This window comes from Leopardus geoffroyi, chromosome C2 (assembly GCF_018350155.1).
Source record: "Leopardus geoffroyi isolate Oge1 chromosome C2, O.geoffroyi_Oge1_pat1.0, whole genome shotgun sequence".
Lineage (NCBI taxonomy): Eukaryota > Metazoa > Chordata > Mammalia > Carnivora > Felidae > Leopardus > Leopardus geoffroyi.
In genome coordinates, this window is record NC_059333.1 from 98,428,951 (window position 1) to 98,448,514 (window position 19,564).

At 39.2% G+C, this 19,564-nt stretch overlaps 1 protein-coding gene across 1 annotated transcript in view; it reads left to right on the forward strand.

Moving 5' to 3' along the window:
• The window catches only part of WDR49 (WD repeat domain 49), a 140,217-nt gene that overhangs the window by 32,069 nt on the left and 88,584 nt on the right, over positions 1-19,564 (forward strand). The window contains exons 5-6 of the mRNA XM_045503057.1: positions 7,497-7,664; positions 10,006-10,154. Of these exons, the coding sequence (XP_045359013.1) occupies positions 7,497-7,664; positions 10,006-10,154 (317 nt within the window). The remainder of the gene's footprint in view (positions 1-7,496; positions 7,665-10,005; positions 10,155-19,564) is intronic.

Sequence of the window (19,564 nt, forward strand, 5' to 3'; positions counted from 1 at the left end):
TGTTTCCGATTCTGTGTCTCCCTCTCTCTCTGCCCCTCCCCCGTTCATGCTCTGTCTCTCTCTGTCCCAAAAATAAATAAACGTTGAAAAAAAAAAAAAAACTCATGTAAAATAACTTATTAGAACATTGTACAATGGTACTGAAAATTAGCTACTAAACCACATAAATGAGATATTAACTCCCATAGTAATTCTTAAGCAGCAAACATTATGAGGAAAGCTTCAAGAGTAGTTGGTGCTACTCAAAGGATGGATAGGTGGAGGAAAAAGAACACAGAGAACATGAGTAAAGGGAGACAAGCAGACACAATGAAGGGAAGAGAAATGGGCATGAATAGATGAGAGGCTGAGTATTGAGGAAATACAAGTGAGTAGGTCTAATAGGGACATATGTTGGAAATCTTGGCAACTAGCCCTATTTACACTTGATAGAAAATGAAGCAGTGAGGCACTGAAGGTTTTTGAGGATACTTGGAAGACCTAATGCACACAACGTTTAGGAATGGTTTCTTTGATAGTTCTGTTTGGCATAGGTTGGAGGACAAAGAAAGACACTGCAATCAGACTGGCTAATTATAAGGCTTTTGATGATGAGAAAGTGGAAATGATAAAGCAAGCAAGGAAGGGGGGAAATAAGCGACCTTCTGAAACAGGAATCTTCAGGACTTGAGGTCTGAAAATTTGAAATGATGAGCCATTTTAGAATGTCCCACAAAGACATCAGTTTCCAGGTGGGGAATGTTCTATTTGCAGATTGCAGATGCCCTGGTCCTACCCAGTGCTCATATTCTTCTCCAATCACGTTCTCAATGTGGACTACCTCTGAAGGATTCCCTTATTCTGGGATATTCCAGATCCTGCCACCAAAGCAGAGTCTTACTTGCCAGTTTTGACCCCGAAACTTCCCTTACCTTTACCAAACTCCTTATTTTGCTGTTTCTTGTCATTCATATGGACTTTGCCTTACATGATTTTCAGGGTTCTCAATTTGAGCTATGCTCCTGGCTTCTTAAAAATCTTGCTTTCAGGGACGCCTGGGTGGCTTGGTCAGTTAAGCGTCTGACTTCGGCTCAGGTCATGACCTCACGGTCCGTGAGTTCGAGCCCCGCGTCGGGCTCTGTGCTGACAGCTCAGAGCCTGGAGCCTGTTTCAGATTCTGTGTCTCCCTCTCTCTCTGCCCCTCCCCTGTTCATGCTCTGTCTCTCTCTGTCTCAAAAATAAATAAATGTTAAAAAAAATTTTGAAAAAAAAATCTTGCTTTCAGATGCAGCTCAATCTGTGAAGGAATCCTAAAAATTTCTGTACCTACATCACAACTTTTGTCCTGCCTGTCATAACTCTTTCAAACCCAGAGGAAATTTGGATGTATCACATGCAAATCACATGTATACATAAACTGAAAGCTAAACGATCTTCTTAGGGCATATGATAGGTTTTTTATTCTCCATAGTGTCTACTGTAACACATGGTACCATGTTTTGCCCTATTTTCCCTTTCTCACTATTTGTAAGTAACTTACTTGTGATGTGCTTCAGTTTATTGGTGTGTGTGTGTGTGTGTGTGTGTGTGTGTGTGTGAGAGAGAGAGAGAGAGAGAAAGAGAGAGTGTATGTGTGTGTTTACACTGCTTAGAATTCACTGAAATTCTTGGATATATGGGTCTGTAGTTTTTATTAAATTTGGAAATTTTTCTATTGTTATTTTTCCCAAAATTGGCTGAACCCTTCCTTTTTTTTTTTTTCTGGGGCTCCCATTATGTGTGTGAAATATCTTAGATGTTTCATATTATCCTGAAATAAGCTTTTTTTTTTCTGGGGCTCCCATTATATGTGTGAAATATCTTAGATGTTTCATATTATCCTGAAATAAGCTTTATACATGTTTATTCAGTCTTTTTAAAATTTATTTTAAATCACTATGTTTTAGTTTAGTTAGATTTTCTTTCTATGTCTTTGAGTTTCTATTTCTTTTCTTCTGAGATATTGCAGAATGGTTTCAGAGGATGGGGCTGCCTCTCTGGTTCACGTGGGCCAGATTGTCCCAACCTAGCTCTGAAGGGATGATGGCTCTGCAGAGAGTCATGGTGTAGCCACACCCAGAGGAGCCAGCACAGTGGTGGGACCCCCTCAGAGAGCTGCAGCATAGGTGGACAGTAGCACCAAGCCATGGGAGTAGCATGGCCATTCCAGTGGATTTGGAAGGGAGAGCATCAAGCCAAAGAGAATTATTCTTGAGTGTTAAGGTTTCACAGAGTTTTCTTGGTTAGACTTTGTATTTACTTGGTATCTAGTACCCCTTTCTTCTTTCCTATTTCTCCCCTTTGGAATGGGAATGCTTACCATATGCCTGTTCCACCACTTTTTTGGAAGCACACAACTTGTTCGATTTCTTGAGTTCACATCGCTTCTCGGCCTTTTGGCTAAGATCAAGTGTGATTTCTTGAGTTCACAGCTTGGAAAGAAATTTTCCCCAGGATGAATTGTATCCCAAGTCTTTGTATCTGATTTAGATGAGACTTTGAACTTAGACTTTAGAGCTGATGCTGGAATGAGTTAAGACTTTTGAGACCATTGGGATGTAATTTGCTTTCAAGAAGGACATGGATAGGGGAGGGGCAGAATGTTAGGGACTAGATGTTTGTGTCCATTTCCAAATTTATATGTTGAAATCTTAAGCCCCATATGATGGTATTAGAAGGTAGTGCCTTTTGGGGTGCCTGGGCGACTCGGTTGAGCGATCGACTTCAGCTTAGGTCACGATCTCACCATTCGTGAGTTCAAGCCCCACGTCGGGCTCTGTGCTGACAGCTCAGAGCCTGAAGCCTGCTTCAGATTCTGTGTCTCCCTCTCTCTCTGCCCCTCCCCCACTCATGCTCTGTCTCTCTCTGTCAGAAATAAATAAACATTAAAAAAAATTAAAAAAAAAAAAAGAAGGTAGCTCTCATGAATAGAATTCATGCTCTTATAAGATACCTCAGAGAGTCTCTCACTTCTTTCCCATGTGAGGATGCAGCAAGAATTTGGCCACCTATGAACCAGGAAATGGGCCCTTACCAGACACTGAATCTGTTAGCGCCTTGATCTTGGACTTCCCAGTCTCCAAAACTGTGAAAAATAAATTTTTGTTGTTTAAGCTACCTGGTCTGTATATTTCATTATGGTAGCCTGAATAGATTAAGACACTGGATAAATACTACTGAAAAATATTTCAAAAGGAAAGAGAGATACCAAAAGAAATCTTGCTCATTATTAGTAGATTTAAAGAAAATAGGGGGCTTTTTATGGTTAAAAAAGCGATTGGGGTAAAAAAGATTGCAAATAGTATATAGTTTAATACTTTGTGAATCAATATTGAGGAAAATGGATAGGGGAGAAGGCAATTTAGAAAGTATATAGAGTCTAGAAAGGTGAAGAGTTTATAACATTTTCTCTTATTTCAAATTTAATTTTTCTTAAAAATAATTTTTTTTAGCGTTTATTATTGAGAGACAGAGAGAGACAGAGCATGAGCAGGGGAGGGGCAGAGGGAGACGCAGAATCTGAAGCAGGTTCCAGGCTCTGAGCTGTCAACACAGAGTCCGACACGGGGCTCGAACTCACAAACTGCGAGATCATGACCTGAGCCAAAGTTGGACGCTTAACCGACGGAGCCACCCAGGAGCCCCTCTTATTTCAAATTTTAGATTTGAAGCCCAAAGTACCTGTGAAAGAAGGACCTAATTCAGTCCTCACCAATGAATGAATGCCTGTTCCCAGATTTAGCAGTAGCTATTAGAAGCTTAAATACAACTTGTTTATTTGCAGCTCAGTTATTTCAGTATGAGGAGAAGGAAAGAAATACTAAAATAATGAAGCAGGGAGAGGAGGGCAGGAAGGAATAAAAAATAGAACAGGGGGCCTAATAGTGATCCCTGGTCCACAAGACTTAACCTGCCAGGAGCAAGCAACCAACAGTTGCTTTCATTTGATATATAATTTTTTTTTTTTTTTTTTTTTTACGCCAGCGACATGAATCGATACTGTTAGAACTCCTCAAGAAATATTTTTTGCTGATTTTATTCTTAGTGTGAGGAGAGAATATACAATTGGGGAAAGAAAGAAATAGATGAGCAAGTATGGTAATAATGTTTCATTGAAGCCAAGGATAAAATATTTATAAAACTGAAATGTCAAAGGAAAAACTTAGAGTCAGACATAAGAGTATTAACTTACTGCTTCAAGATAAGGTTCAGATTTCTATTTTAAAACTTTGAAGGAGAAATATTTTCATCTTGTCTGAGTGGTTCTGTGTCACATTTTAATAGAAAAAATAATTACATTCTGAAAATGCTTGTAAAGTACAGAGATTTTATGCAATAGGGGCAAGACATAAATGTCTTAAATCTGAGAGAAGTTTTCCTTTTTTGGTCCCAAGTAATTGTCTCCTCTTATAGACAATATCATTGGAAACCTTGGAAACCATAGACTGGCAGTATAGCTTTTGAAAAAGTGAGCACTAAATTGCCAATAATAAAAAAAGCATTGATTTTTTTTTTTTTTTTTTTTTTTTTACGTTGAAAGGTGTTTTGTCTCCTTTGTTTGGCCATGGCTGGGAGAAGGTACAAAACAGTTTGGACTGATAACAAAATCACTAATTGCTGCACTAATTAATAGAGGTGTGCCAGAGAATTGAGAATACAGCTACCAGGCTACATTTCCTTAGGAAGCCTTTACAATTGATAGAGATGAAGTTTGGAATAAGGGCTACATTGAGTCTCTTGTTGTGCTTTGTTCCACTGCCCTGCATCTAAATCAGTCTAGACAAAAAGAGGGTGCCTTCCTGAGTTAGCCAGAACACCGTGTCCTTCCTATCAGTTCTCTCACTGTGTTTAAAGCTGTCGAAATCAGCTTTGAGCTGGTAGCCTAGGTTTGAAGAGGTCTCTTCCTGCAGTCTGTTTAACAGCGTGATGGGCGTTAAGATCCATTTGTATCATGGGCATGGGCGTCCAATCAGCATTTTGAAAAGTCATTAAATTAATTGCATTATTATTTTTTAATGTGCCCAGCAGTACTGAGTTAGATGCATTTTGATTTTTAAAAACGAAATAGGGTGATTCTTTCTGTCCTTACAATGGTAGCTGGTCAGAATAGAGGCGGCCATGTGGTGGTCTCAGAGAAAGGGACTCAAACTTCAAAGTAAGAAATGCAACTGAAAACCAACTCTCGCAAGCAAGAGATCATCAAAGAAAGTTCAAGGTAGGGTGTTTTCCTAAAGCCGTATGACTCCTAAAGTAAAAAAGCTTGGAAAATGATAAGAGTTCTTAGAAATGGCCCCATTTTCTACTCTGCTACAGCTTGTACCTGTTGGCAGAGGATATCAGGTGGCCTCATTCTAGCTTATTTCAACTTCACCTAATGGCATTACTTACTTGGTTTTTAGGGATCACATTCCATTTTCAGATCATTTTCCTCACCTTAACTAATTGCCATTACACAGGGTCATCCTGACAGCACACCCACGAGAACAGAACAGGGATCAATGGCAGTTCGCTTAACGCCTTTTTTATGACTAAGTGGCAAAGAGCGGAAGCACGGAAAGTGAACATCTTAATGGACGGACATGATCAAGTTGTCTTTTTTCCCCCTGAAAATAGCATCTAAAAGTAATTTAAAAAGTATTTTCCTCCACCAATCTTGAAACTCACTGAGAATATTAAAAACAAATCATTTATTTTATCAGCTCACCCCATTCCCTAGCTTGATATTTTAAAAACTTTTCCATCATAACCTATCATTTCCTTTCCTGTCTTCAAGAAGGGAGGAAAAGATTTTTATTTATCAGATAATTTGATTTTAAGGAAATGGTTTTACCCTCACCTTTTACTCGGGCATTCTCAGGAGCTCTGGCATTCCACAGTCTAATCAGATACAAGTTACATCTTGGTCTAGAAATAAAGTGTGAATTGTTAAGCCTCCGATATGTAACACTACAGGCCCATAAATGTCACTTGGTAGCCTGCAGATTCAAATCTAAAAGCAGTCCTTCGAATACCAGAGCAGAACGTACTTTTTTATATGTTTTTTCTTTATAGCCTCAAAACTGAAGATGATAGTTCAATGTAATGTAGGAACACAAGACAAAGTAATCTTCTGCACAGAAATACTTTATTTTGATTGTACCATAATGACATCGTGAAATTTCCATGGATTTGAAGATACGGCGTTTGTTATATACTCTAGATCAGATAGTATTGCTTCACTGAGTCAAGTTACAGTAACCCTTAGCATTTTCTGTAAACAAAAGGAATATTTTCAGTGAGGTTGCTTCCTAATGAGAACAGATGTCATCAGGCTTAGACTGTTGGTACTTCCTGTAAAGAAGCAGCAGTGGTATAGGGGGTGCTCAGGGACCTTTATTGTCCTGACATTAATTGCTCCCTAGTGAGGTTCACCTTTGTAGAAGCTGATCACTTCTTTTTTTTTTAAATTTGTAATGCTTATTTACTTGAAGAGAGAAAGCCCATGCATGCACACGTGCACACGTACGCACGTGCGCGCGTGGGTGCACACACACACACGCACACACACACACACAAAGTGGGTGAGGGGCAGAGAGAGGGAGAGAGAGAATCCCAAGCAGTCTCCATGCTGTCAGCACAGAGCCTCAATGGGACTTGATCTCAGGAACCATGAGATCATGACCTGAGCTGAAATCCAGAGTCACATGCTTAACCGACAGAGCCACCCAGGCGCCCCAGGAACTGATCCCTTCTTAGGTTTGTTCTCCCTTCCTTCTTCTCTCTTTTCTTTCTCTTTTTTCTTCTTTGAAGGAAAGACAGGTGAGAGAAAATGATGGAGAGGAAACAAGGAGGAGATAAGAATACTGTTCCTGGAGGAACAGGCTATTTGCTTTTTGGAGCCTGGGAGTCTGACAGGTCCTCCTGGCAAGAGGCAGCAAGATCCTTGCTTGGGGAATGGGATTTTGTTCCACGGTATCTGGTGCTGTGTCCCTGAGGACATAGGAACAGCCATTTTACCCAAGTCCCTGGCTGTGTTTGTGCCAGACGTTGAGCCCTGTCTAGGTCCAGTCATGACTTAAACGAACCATGGTTTGGGCACGGTTTGGACCTTGGAGAGCAGCAGAGGGTGTCTAAGCTTCTGTTTGCCTGCTTCAGATCCAAGAGGAAGAACCCAGGAATCTGGCCAATCACTCATCTTAAGACTCCAGAATCCCATATGATTATTGTGATTATGTTGTTTCCTGCCATGTGTGCCAACTTAAAAAAAAAAATTTCAAGGTATCCTTAGATTGGGTAAAAGGTCAGAATGCAGACTTGCTGTAACTTCCCACTGTAAATTCTGTAGTGGAGTGGGGAGGCATTAATGAGGTATTTTCTATGTATTGGGTTGTGTCCTCATAACCTGGGTTTAATTTTTGACTTTAGGTATTAAAACCGTTGAATTTTGCTCATGTTTTGTGAGAAACCGACTAAAGATCCATTTCTTTTTTTTTAATCAGTTACTTACAGTGCATCTTTAGATGCTATCATTTCCAGTACAACCAACAATACAAACACTGTGGTGCTGGCTTGGAGAGAGAAATCAAAAAAGCCTCTTAAAATGACATCCTTCAATGTTGCCGAGGGCATTCATGCTTTTGATTACCACTCTCGGCTCAATTTAATTGGTATGTAAAATAAATCATGGTAACTCTGAGGGCCTCATAAATAGTCTGGGATGTGTATTTGTATGCACGGGGCCTCTCCACCTTCTTGCTTTATTGCCAGAGAGACCAAGTTGAACAGCTCACATTTTATTGCCTGAGAATGTCTGATAATGATGCATTATGATGTGCGGCATGTATGAACTACATTGGGGTGGAAATATGAGAAAGGGCCCCAATGCTTGAATTAGCGTTTTTATTAGAATTTGGGGGAGATGTGAGATGATACAGAGAAAGAAGATGGTTTTGGTACTGTGTCTGCTATTCTGCCGTCTTTCTAACACCACCAAATGCTCAACCTCCTGCTGCTGCTGTTGTGGCTGCTGCTACTACTACCACCACCACCACCACTGCTACTACTACGGCTACCACTACTACTATTACTGCTACCACCACAACTACTACCACTACTACAATTATTACTACCACCACCACACTACTACTACTACAACCACCACCACTACAACTACTATGGCCACTACTACCACCACCACCACCACCACCACCACCACTACTACTACTACCACACTACTACCACTACTACTACTACTACTACAACCACCACCACTACTACAACTACTACCACTACCACCACCACCACCACCACCACTGCTGCTACTACAGCTACCACTATTACTACTACCACCACCACACTACTACTACTACAAGCACCACCACTGCTACTACTAGTACTATCACCACTACTACAACCACTACTACTACTACTACTACTACTACTACTACTACCACCGCCACCACTACTACTACTACCACTACTACTACTACAACCACCACCACTACAACTACTATGGCCACTACTACCACCACCACCACCACACTACTACTACTACTACTACTACTACTACCACCACCACAACTACCACCACCACCACTACTACTGCCACTACTGCAATTGCTACTACTACCACTACTATGACTACGACTACTACTACTACTATGGCTGCTGCTGCTGCTTCTATAGCCACAACACACCTACACCAGAACTATGAAATGTAGAAGGTTTTCACTGTTCAGAATGCAACCCCCACTGCTTTTTGAACATTTTCAGATTACCCTAGTTTTAGTTTAAAATGAGAGTTCTTTTTTTGATATGAAAGAGTATATTTTAGCTGAGGAAATAAGCTATAAAGTTTCAGGCACTAACTATTTAAAATATGTGATGTTTTGAAAGCTGATAATTTCATATGGTATATACATTAGTTCAAACACTATGAAAAAGTGAGGCACTAAAACTTAATAGAGTAGTTGTAGAGAATGGACATACATGGCCTTTGGAATGGGTCATATTAATAACCCTCATTTAACAATTATCACTCACATGAAGAGTATTGGTATCAGCTAGGAGGCTGAGTCTCTAAAATCCCTAATAATCATGGCTGACAACCACAGTAAAAGATACCTTGAATAAAAAAAAAAAAAGATACCTTGAATAGAAACTCAGGAATATGCCAATATTCACCTTTCAAAGAGAATTGTAGATCTATCTGATAAGGTTGGGTTAGCGAATTGAGTTTGGAAGGATGCAAATATCAACTATTTCATTGATTCATCGATTGATTATTTCAACCCCACACACTGTCACTGCTTTGTACCTGGCATAGTGCTGGAAAGAGAACAGTGGATAAGTTCAGCTCTACAGTCGGCCCCAAAGAAAAGAAAAACAAAGAGTGCTCTCCTGAGTTTCCACAGACCAGAAACACCACTGTTCCGCATGCTCTTGATGTGCTCCCTGAATAAAACAATTCATGTTCAAAAATATCTTGTTCTCTCAATAGAGCAGGTCAAAAATATAATTCTGCTGTTTGTGTGCTTGTAAATATTCAATTGTTTATATGGCAGTGGAAATAATTTGTTTCTATATCTTTTTCATTAATTTGGAAACTTTAAATGTTGGTTTAGTTCTTTCTTACTCCTGGGATAACTGACTGTAACTTGGTGTATATTCCTAGGCTGTGCTAGCAGTAGAAGGAAAGTATGAGGACTGAGAAGCAGGATTTTGTGGCCTCCTGGCTGGGCCATTGGCTGCCTCCTAAACGGGACTCTCTTGTCCTGTGGCCCCATGAATACTCTTTCCTCATGTCTCCTTCCATTTCCACCATTTCTGGTAATAGAGCTCAGGCCTGTTAGTTTGCCATGATCTTCCTTTCTTCCAGGCAGGGTGCATTAGTGCTCAGAAAGCATTTAAGAACCTACAGATGTGCGATAGGCACTCATTTCAAAAAGAAAATGTTATGGGTTATTCATGTACTAAAAGCACTTTTTTTTTCTTTCTAATTCTGGTTAGCAACTGCTGGCATCAACAATAAAGTTTGCCTTTGGAACCCCTATGTTGTTTCTAAACCGGTTGGTGTCCTCTGGGGTCACTCAGCCAGCGTAATAGCTGTCCAATTCTTTGCTGCAAGAAAACAACTTTTCAGCTTCTCCAAAGATAAAGTAAGTGATATCGTACATTGAAAGTATTTACTTCTGCCTCCTGGGTTCCTCCCTCAATCTATCCTTGGTCCTGAATTCCTCTGGGGGATGGTGTAGATTTTTAAAATATACTGGCTAACTACTGTGTCTTTGGAAATCTAAATTAGGAAAAGATATTTATGGTAACTTAAGCATAGTCCTGGGCAACTAGACAAAGTATTTCCTTAAAAAACTTTTCTAAATGATATACTCGTGGATTTAATCTTTATAGCTGCACTCTCAGAAGCTCACATCTGGAGAGTTTCCAAAGTTCTCACTAATGCAATAGAAAAAAAAAAATAGCGATGGGGAAATGTTGCTTGGTAATTGTAAGATGTGGAATAGGCACAGCTAATTAGTTATTTTTTTTTTATATTGAAGAAATTCGGTAAATTGGAAATTTAAGTTAACCTGAAGACTATCAAGTTCATTAAGTACATTTCGATTGTGTAAATCAGTCCATTTCCATTTGGTGATGTTGATGGGATATTTTTAAAATGTCAGACAAAAACATGGTACCAGAACCAGGCATCCAGGTTGAATCCTGACCACATTATTTACTACCCATACTCCCCTTAGGAAAATTTCTTAATCTCTAATAATCTTGTCATTTGTTTCTCTGTCAAACTTTCATTTTACATAATGCCTAATTTATAGATCCAGTTAACATGTGATAGGTTTCAAGACACTTGGTTATGAAGAGAAGAAGGGGCACAGCGCTATAGGCTTATGGGAACAGGCCCCACCTGAGACTTTCAGTGAATCTGACTTTTTATTTTATTCTAAAGTGATATGTGTATATGTAAAATCTAAACAGAAACTCATCTTCAACTCCTTAGCCTCATCCCACTCACAGGTCCTGCCAAACTTGTATATTTTGCTATAATACCTATTGTGTCAATCTTCTCCCAATTCTGGTTGATTCTACCATCCAAATATGTTTATCAGCCTCACCTCTCCCTCTCTACTGCCACTGCTCTTAGTTCAAAATCTCATTTTCTTTTACCCAAAATATAACAAAGATTTCCTAACATTTCTCCCTACATCCCGATGATCTGACTCCAGTCTGCCCTTTATCCTGCTAATGAAGCGATTTGTAAAAAAAAGCTTTTTTAGCACTTCATCTAATCCTCCGTCTAAATATCAACTTCAGAATTCTTTTTTTTTTAATTATTTTTTATTTATTTATTTATTTTTTTTTTTATTATATGAGATTTATTGTCAATTTGGTTTCCATACAACACCCAGTGCTCATCCCAAAAGGTGCCCTCCTCAATACCCATCACCCACCCTCTCCTCCCTCCCACCCCCCATCAACCCTCAGTTTGTTCTCAGTTTTTAACAGTCTCTTATGCTTTGGCTCTCTCCCACTCTAACCTCTTTTTTTTTTTTTTTTTTTTTCCTTTTTTCCTCCCCCTCCCCCATGGGTTCCTGTTAAGTTTCTCAGGATCCACATAAGAGTGAAACCATATGGTATCTGTCTTTCTCTGTATGGCTTATTTCACTTAGCATCACACTCTCCAGTTCCACGTTGCTACAGAAGGCCATATTTCATTCTTTCTCATTGCCACGTAGTATTCCATTGTGTATATAAACCACAATTTCTTTATCCATTCATCAATTGATGGACATTTAGGCTCTTTTCTTAAGCTTTCATACAAAGCCCTCTCCCAGTCTGCCAGCCCCACTTTATTTCCTGCTTTTCTCTTTCATTCATGTAAGGCTTCCCCCATATCCCAGTTGGCTGTTCCCACCCTGCTGCCTCAGGGCTCTGCAGTGTGCTCTTTCTTCTGCCTTTAGTTCCCTCTCCTTGACGATCAATCGACAAACGTCTTTTCACCCTCAGTCTCAGACTTTCTGGAGTCTTAAGCACAGACTTCGGTGTTTGCTTCTCCACACTCCAGTTGCACCTGTGTGTCTCTTAGTGGAACATGTATCCTGTCGTTTCAAAATTAACTGTTAGTTTGCTTCCTTAAGCAGGGGGCGGTGTCTTTTTGGCTTGTATCCTTGGTATCCCTAGTGTCTGGGACCTTGTAGTGTTTGTTCTGTGGTTATTTGTTGACACCTTGAAGGGAAGACATGTTACTATGAATCTAAAGTACCAAAAAACTCAGACTGAAAACGTTATTGATGTCCTCATCACATTTAATTGCTTTATTTTTTGAGATCTTTGAGCACTTGGATATAACTTCCACTACTGAATTGAACGTAAAGTGCTTTGTGTACTCAAAGGTTATACATGTATCTTTTCCTAGACTTTGAGTCCTTAAGAACAAAGGTTATTTGTTGAGTTCGTTTTTTTCTGTTTCCCAGGACATAGCACATATTAATGTACTTAAACACATGTTAAATGGGGCATATAAAATAGTGTAACTATCAATTAGCCGATGGGATCGATGAGGTTAAGGACTATTGTATCTTTTTTGAATTGTGCCAAACACATAGTAACTCGTCCACACATCTTAAATGAATGAGTCTTTATCAAACATAAATACGAAACAAATAACAAGTATTTTATCATTACAGAATTCCATGAAAGTGTTGAGTGAAAGAAAAAAAAAGCCCATCTTAGAGTGGGTTAGTAAACACTTTATTTGTCGTATTGAAGACTCTACCCTGGGAGACAGGATTTCAGGTTGTTCTGAAGAACTGCTCCAAAGTTTGTCTGTTTGTTTATTTATTTATTTATTTATTTATTATTATTTTTTAAATTTTTTCTTAACGTGTATTTATTTATTTTTTTTATTTTTTTTTTTTTTCAACGTTTATTTATTTTTGGGACAGAGAGAGACAGAGTATGAACGGGGGAGGGGCAGAGAGAGAGGGAGACACAGAATCGGAAACAGGCTCCAGGCTCTGAGCCATCAGCCCAGAGCCCGACGCGGGGCTCGAACTCACGGACCGCGAGATCGTGACCTGGCTGAAGTCGGACGCTTAACCGACTGCGCCACCCAGGCGCCCCACGTGTATTTATTTTTGAGACACAGAGGGACAGAGCATGAGCGGGGGAGAGTCAGAGAGAGAGGGAGACACAGAATCTGAAACAGGCTCTAGGCTCTGAGCTGTCAGCACAGAGCCCGATGCGGGGCTCGAACCCCCGGACCGCGAGGTCATGACCTGAGCCGAAGTCGGACGCTTAACCGACTGAGCCACCCAGGCGCCCCCAAAGTTTGTCAATTTATAGGGGATTGTATACAAAAGGAGGGGAAGGGTATACATGCTCGCAAGCAGTTCTCCAAGGTATAATTGTGTGTCACAAGGCAGACTTTGGTTGTAAAAATTAAGGTTTACTGATTTCCACACAGATGTGTGAAAGACCCCTTAGGTCATCTTAATACATTGTGTTTCTATCATATATGATTGTTCAAAAATACTGCCTGCATGCTTCTGCTTAACTGGTTTTCTGCTTCTTGTTTTTGGTTTCTCCTTGAGATCATTTGAGAGCCAGAGAAGGCTGACATCAGTTACCCACTGCGGTTTTAGTGCACACAGGGTTTTATAACTTTAAAAGCGAGTGGAAAAAAAAAAAAAGTCGTCAGAGTCACAATTGATTGTGTATAGGTATCATCAATGTTAAGACTACCTAGCCTCTCCCAAAGCTGTTTTATCATTCTATTTTTGCTTTGACTTCTAAACCATTACGTTGTAATAAAGCTTGTCATGCTGTCTTTTACATTAGTCTAAATCCATTTCACTTTGATAAAGGCATAGTAATCTTAGTCTTTACGTCTTTATAACAAACAACAGGGCTTTCTACTACCAGGTTAAGCCTTTGCTTTATTGCTATACAATTCTTTTGGATGTTTTATGGGACTAGGGTAAAGGAACAGGGCAAATGAAAGACAACATCTTTTTTTTTCAAAGAGCCTTTGAATGAATCATATTTTTGTCAATGAGTTAGAGACTTTCAGACCAAAGCAATTTAGATCTAAATAATTTCTTCCAAAAATGATCTGAGACTTCAGGCTGTGGGTTTTTTTTTTTGTTTTTTGTTTTTTTTTTTTTTTGAAGACTGCTGTAGTACCATTTTCCAGTGATGATTAAATAAATTTATCCCTATAGAATTTGGTAAATTTGGTACCATACTAAATAATAGTCTATTTGCATTTTGCTTTAGACTCCTAAACTTCACTAATGACAGCACCCTGCTGGGGGTCAGTAACTTGGGGATTTGGAGGAGGAATAACCATGGGGAGTAAAAGGATTTTCAAAGCCTAGCAGAGATCTCTCTGCTGGAGGCCAACATTGCAACCCTTGAGCCTGATTAGCCTCTTCTATTGCTCCTAACTCTTCTAGGCTCTTCACCTGATTTGCCCATCAGAATCATATCACTTGGGAACGTAATCCTTCATTTAAGGTTGTGATTTTTCTTCTTTTTTTTTTTTCAAATTTTTATTTAAATTCTAGTTACATATAGTGTAATATTGGCTTCAGGAGTAGAATTTAGTGATTCATCACTTAAAACAGCCAGTGCATAACAGAACAAGTGCCCTCCTTAATACCCATCACCCATTTAGCCCATCCTCCACCCACCTCCCCTCTATCAACCCTCAGTTTGTTCTCAATAGCTAAGACTCTCTTATGGCTTGCTTTCCTCTCCGCCCCCCCCCACTTCCCCTATGTTCATCTGTTTTGTTTTTCTGAATTCAACATATGAGTGAAATCATGTGGTATTTGTCTTTCTCTGACTGACTTACTTTGCTTCATAATACCCTCTAGCTCCATCCACATCACTGTAAATGGCAAGATTTCATTCTTTTTGATGGTTGAGTAATAGTCCATTGTATCTATATACCACATCTTCTTTATCCATTCATCAGTTGATGGGCACATTGGCTCTTTCCATAATTTGGCTATTCCTGATAATGCTGCTGTAAACATTAGGGTGCATGTGCCCCTTCAAATCAGTATTTTTGTATACTTTGGGTAAAGACCTAGTATACTAATGCAATTGCTGGTTCATAGTATAGTTCTATTTTTAACTTTTTGAGGAAACTCATACTGTTTTTCACAGTGGCTGCACCAGTTTGCATTGCGTTCCCAATAGTATAAGACGGTTCCCCTCTCTCTACATCCTCATCGACACTGGTTGTTTCTTGTGTTGTAAACTTTAGCCATTCTGACAGGTGTGAGGTGGTAGCTTATTGTAGTTTTGAATTGTCATTCCCTTGTGGTGAGTGGAGTATCTTTTCATGTGTTTGTTAGCTATCTGTATGTCTTCTTTGGAAAAAATGTCTACTCATGTCTTCTGCCCATTTCTTCACTGGATTTTTTTGGAGGGGTGTTGAGTTTGATAAGTTCTTTACAGATCTTTGATTCCAACCCTTTATCAGAGATGTAATTTGCAAATATCTTCTCCCATTCCACAGGCTGCCTTTTAGTTTTGTTGATTGTTTCCTTTACTATTTCCTTTGTTCCTTATCTGGATGAAGTCCCAATAGCTCAGTTGTGCTTTTGTTTCCCTTGCCTCCAGAGATGTGTCTGGTAAGAAGTTGCTCAGGCCAACGTCAAAGAGGTTGCTGCCTGTGTTCTCTAGGCTATTGATGGTTTCCTGTGTCACATATTGGTCTTTCATCCATTTTGAATTTATTTTTGTGTATGGTATAAGAAAATTTCTTTCTTCTGCATGTTGCTGTCCAGTTTTTCCAACACCATTTGTTGAAGAGAGTGTCTTTGTTAATGGATATTCTTTTCTGCTTTGTCAAAGATTAGTTGGCCATATAGTTGGCCAGAAGTTGGGTCCACTTCTGGGTTTTCTGTTCCATTGATCTATGTGTCTGTTTTGGGGCCAGTACCATACCGTTTTCATGATTGCAACTTCATAACATAGCTTGACGTTTGGAATTGTGATGCCTCCAGCTTTCTTTTTCTTTTTCAAGACTGCTGTAATTATTCAGGGTCTTTTGTGATTCCATAAAAATTTTAGGAATGTTTGTTTAAGGTTCTGATTTTTTTCAGACCCTGATTTCTACATTGTAGACCCAAAGTTGATAAGAAAAATACAAAGTGAGACTTTGTGTTATGATTATATCTTACCTGCTTGTCTTCCTTTTCCTTCTGTGTACTCTTCCTCCTCAACTTCCCTCTGTTCATCCAGAAACAAAGCCATTTTCATTTTGTTTAAACTACACAGGTAAAGGGGCGCCTGGGTGGCTCAGTCGGTTAAGCATCTGACTTCGGCTCAGGTCATGATCTCACAGTCCGTAAGTTCGAGCCCCGTGTCGGGCTCTGTGCTGACAGCTCAGAGCCTGGAGCCTGCTTCAGATTCTGTGTCTCCCTCTCTCTCTGACCCTCCCCCGTTCATGCTCTGTCTCTCTCTGTCTAAAAAATAAATAAACATTAAAAAAACTACCCAGGTAAATAGGTTAATGCCCTTCCATAAAAATTATAAATGAGGAAAAATGTAGTGCAAAAAATGGATATTCCTTTTGTTTATTTCCCCTTCAAATCCATTTCTCTCCCAAGAAACAGCCATTATTAACCCTTGATGTATATCTTCTCATAATTTTTGTTATACACTTGGCCCTTAAATAGTGTGGGAGTTAGAGGCACTTACCCCACACATAGCCAAAACTTCATGTGTAACTTTTCACTCCTCAAATACTTAACTACCAGTAGCCTACTACTGTTGACTAGAAGTCTTACTGATAAGTAAGTTAATCATAAGTAGTTGATTAACACATATTTTGTATATTTTATGTATTATAGACTGTATTCTTACCACAAAGTAAGGTGGAGAAAAGGCAATGCTAAGGAAACATAAGGAAGAGTAAATACATTTGCAGTACTGTACTGAATTTATATATAAAAAAAAAAAAATCACATATAAGTGGGCCTGCAGAGTTCAAGCCCATGTTGTTCAAGGGTTGACTGTATTATATATTATGTATATATAATAATATAATATATTTTATTTTATTATGTTGTGTTATACTGTATTGTATTATAGTATTATATGTACTATCCTGTGTATGAGTACAAATACAAGGTAGTATTTATTATTAGTTTTTATGTAAATGGTATCATACAAGACATATTTTTTCTGCAGCTTGGTTTTCCTTAAAGAATAGCTCCTGGAGGGGCGCCTGGGTGGCGCAGTCGGTTAAGCGTCCGACTTCAGCCAGGTCGCGATCTCGCGGTCCGTGAGTTCGAGCCCCGCGTCAGGCTCTGGGCTGATGGCTCAGAGCCTGGAGCCTGTTTCCGATTCTGTCTCTCCCTCTCTCTCTGCCCCTCCCCCTTCATGCTCTGTCTCTCTCTGTCCCAAAAATAAATAAATGTTGAAAAAAAAATTAAAAAAAAAAAAAAAAAAAAAGAATAGCTCCTGGAGATCTTTCTGTGTGACTACACAGAGACCTGAATTTTTACTTGCTGCATAGTAATCCATAGTAATAGATAGTCATAACTTTATTATCAAGCACCTGTTGATTGTAAAAGATATTTCTAAGTTTTTACTGTTATAAACAATCTTTTTAAAATTGTTTTCTGTTTATTTCTGAGAGAGAGAGAGAAAGAGAGAGAGAGAGAGAGCGCATGTGCGAGCATGAGTGAGGGAGGGGCAGAGAGAGAAGGGGACAGAGGATCCAAACTGGGCTCTGTGCTGACAGCCTGATGGGGGGCTCAAACTCACAAACCGGGAGATCATGACCTGAGCCCTGAGATCATGACCTGAGCCAAAGTGATAAGCTTAACCAACTGAACCACCCAGGTGCCCCAACTTTTATAAACCGTCTTTCACACACACACACACACACACACACACACACACACACTTTAAAACACTGTATGTTAATTTCTTTGTGATAAGTTACTAACATAAGTCCCTAGAATGAATGCTCTTGGGTCAACAGAGATGCATTCCTTAATAATTTTTTTTTAAATATTGCTGATTTCGGGGCACCTGGGTGGCTGTTGGTTAAGCATCCAACTTCGGCTCACATCATGATCTCACCAGTCAGAATTTGAGCCCCACATTGGGCTCTGTGCTGATGGCTGAGAGCCTGGAGCCTGCTTCCGATTCTGTGTCTCCCTCTCTCTCTGCCCCTCCCCCATTTGTTCTATCTCTCTCTCTCTCTCTCTCTCTATCAACAATAAACATTAAATTTTTTTTTAATTTTTTTTCAACGTTTTTTATTTATTTTGGGGACAGAGAGAGACAGAGCATGAACGGGGGAGGGGCAGAGAGAGAGAGGGAGACACAGAATCGGAAACAGGCTCCAGGCTCTGAGCCATCAGCCCAGAGCCTGACGCGGGGCTCGAACTCACGGACCGCGAGATCGTGACCTGGCTGAAGTCGGACGCTTAACCGACTGTGCCACCCAGGCGCCCCAATAAACATCAAATTTTTTAAAAAAATAATCCTGATTTAGATCTAGAAACATTGTACTTGTCGATATACTCATCAGACGTGTGTAAATATGCCTGTTTCTCCAATCGTGTCAATAATGGATGCTATTAATGTGTTCACTTTTTTGTGTGTGAATCTGATGGACAAAAACCTATGATGAGTTTCTTTTTCACATTTCTTTTTACCTATTTATTTTTGGGGGGTGTATTACCCGATCATGCCCTTCATCTTATTAGCTCTTGTCTTTTTCTTATTGATTTGTAGTAGTTTGAAAAATATTTTGATTTTCCTTTATTATAGATAATGCAATATTTCACTTGCTTCAAGCATATAAGAAATGATTTTCTTTATGGCTCTAGATTTTGTATCTAGCTTAGGAATGTCTTCCACACTTCCTATTTATAAAATATGAAATATCTCCTTTATTTTCTACCAATAGTTTTTCTGTTGTTGAATATATTTTGCCTTTACCTTTGCAGTTTATCTAAAGTTTTTTTTCCTACAAATGGATATCCGAATTACTTTTTGAATAATTTGTCTCTCACTGGTTTCAAATGCTATTGTTATCATCCTTTGAATCACTGTATGTATATGAATTTGTTTCTGGATGCTTTATTCTTTCTATCAGTCTACTTGTCTTTTCCTACATAATGCACTATCTATCCAGCATAACTATTGATACCTGGTAGGTCGTTTTCTCCTTCTTCTTTCCCTTTTTCAGTTTTAACTGTCTTCTGCATTTTATCCCTCCAAGTACATTTTAGGATCAATATTCATGTTTCATGAAAAAAAAATACACTAGTATTTGGGTTGAAATTTGATTGAATATGATGATATTTGACATCTTTAAAGTCCTGAGAAACCACAGCCTCTATTTCACCATTCATTCTTTAGCTGTCTTTCAGAAAAATTTCATGCCACGAATCTCTTTCCCATTCCTTGTTCAGGTTTTTTGTACGTATTTTAGCAAGTGTGACCACCTTTAGGAGGTGTGGCCCCTGTCTATATAACCCATTCATTGAGTTTTTTATTTTAATGTAGTTTTTTT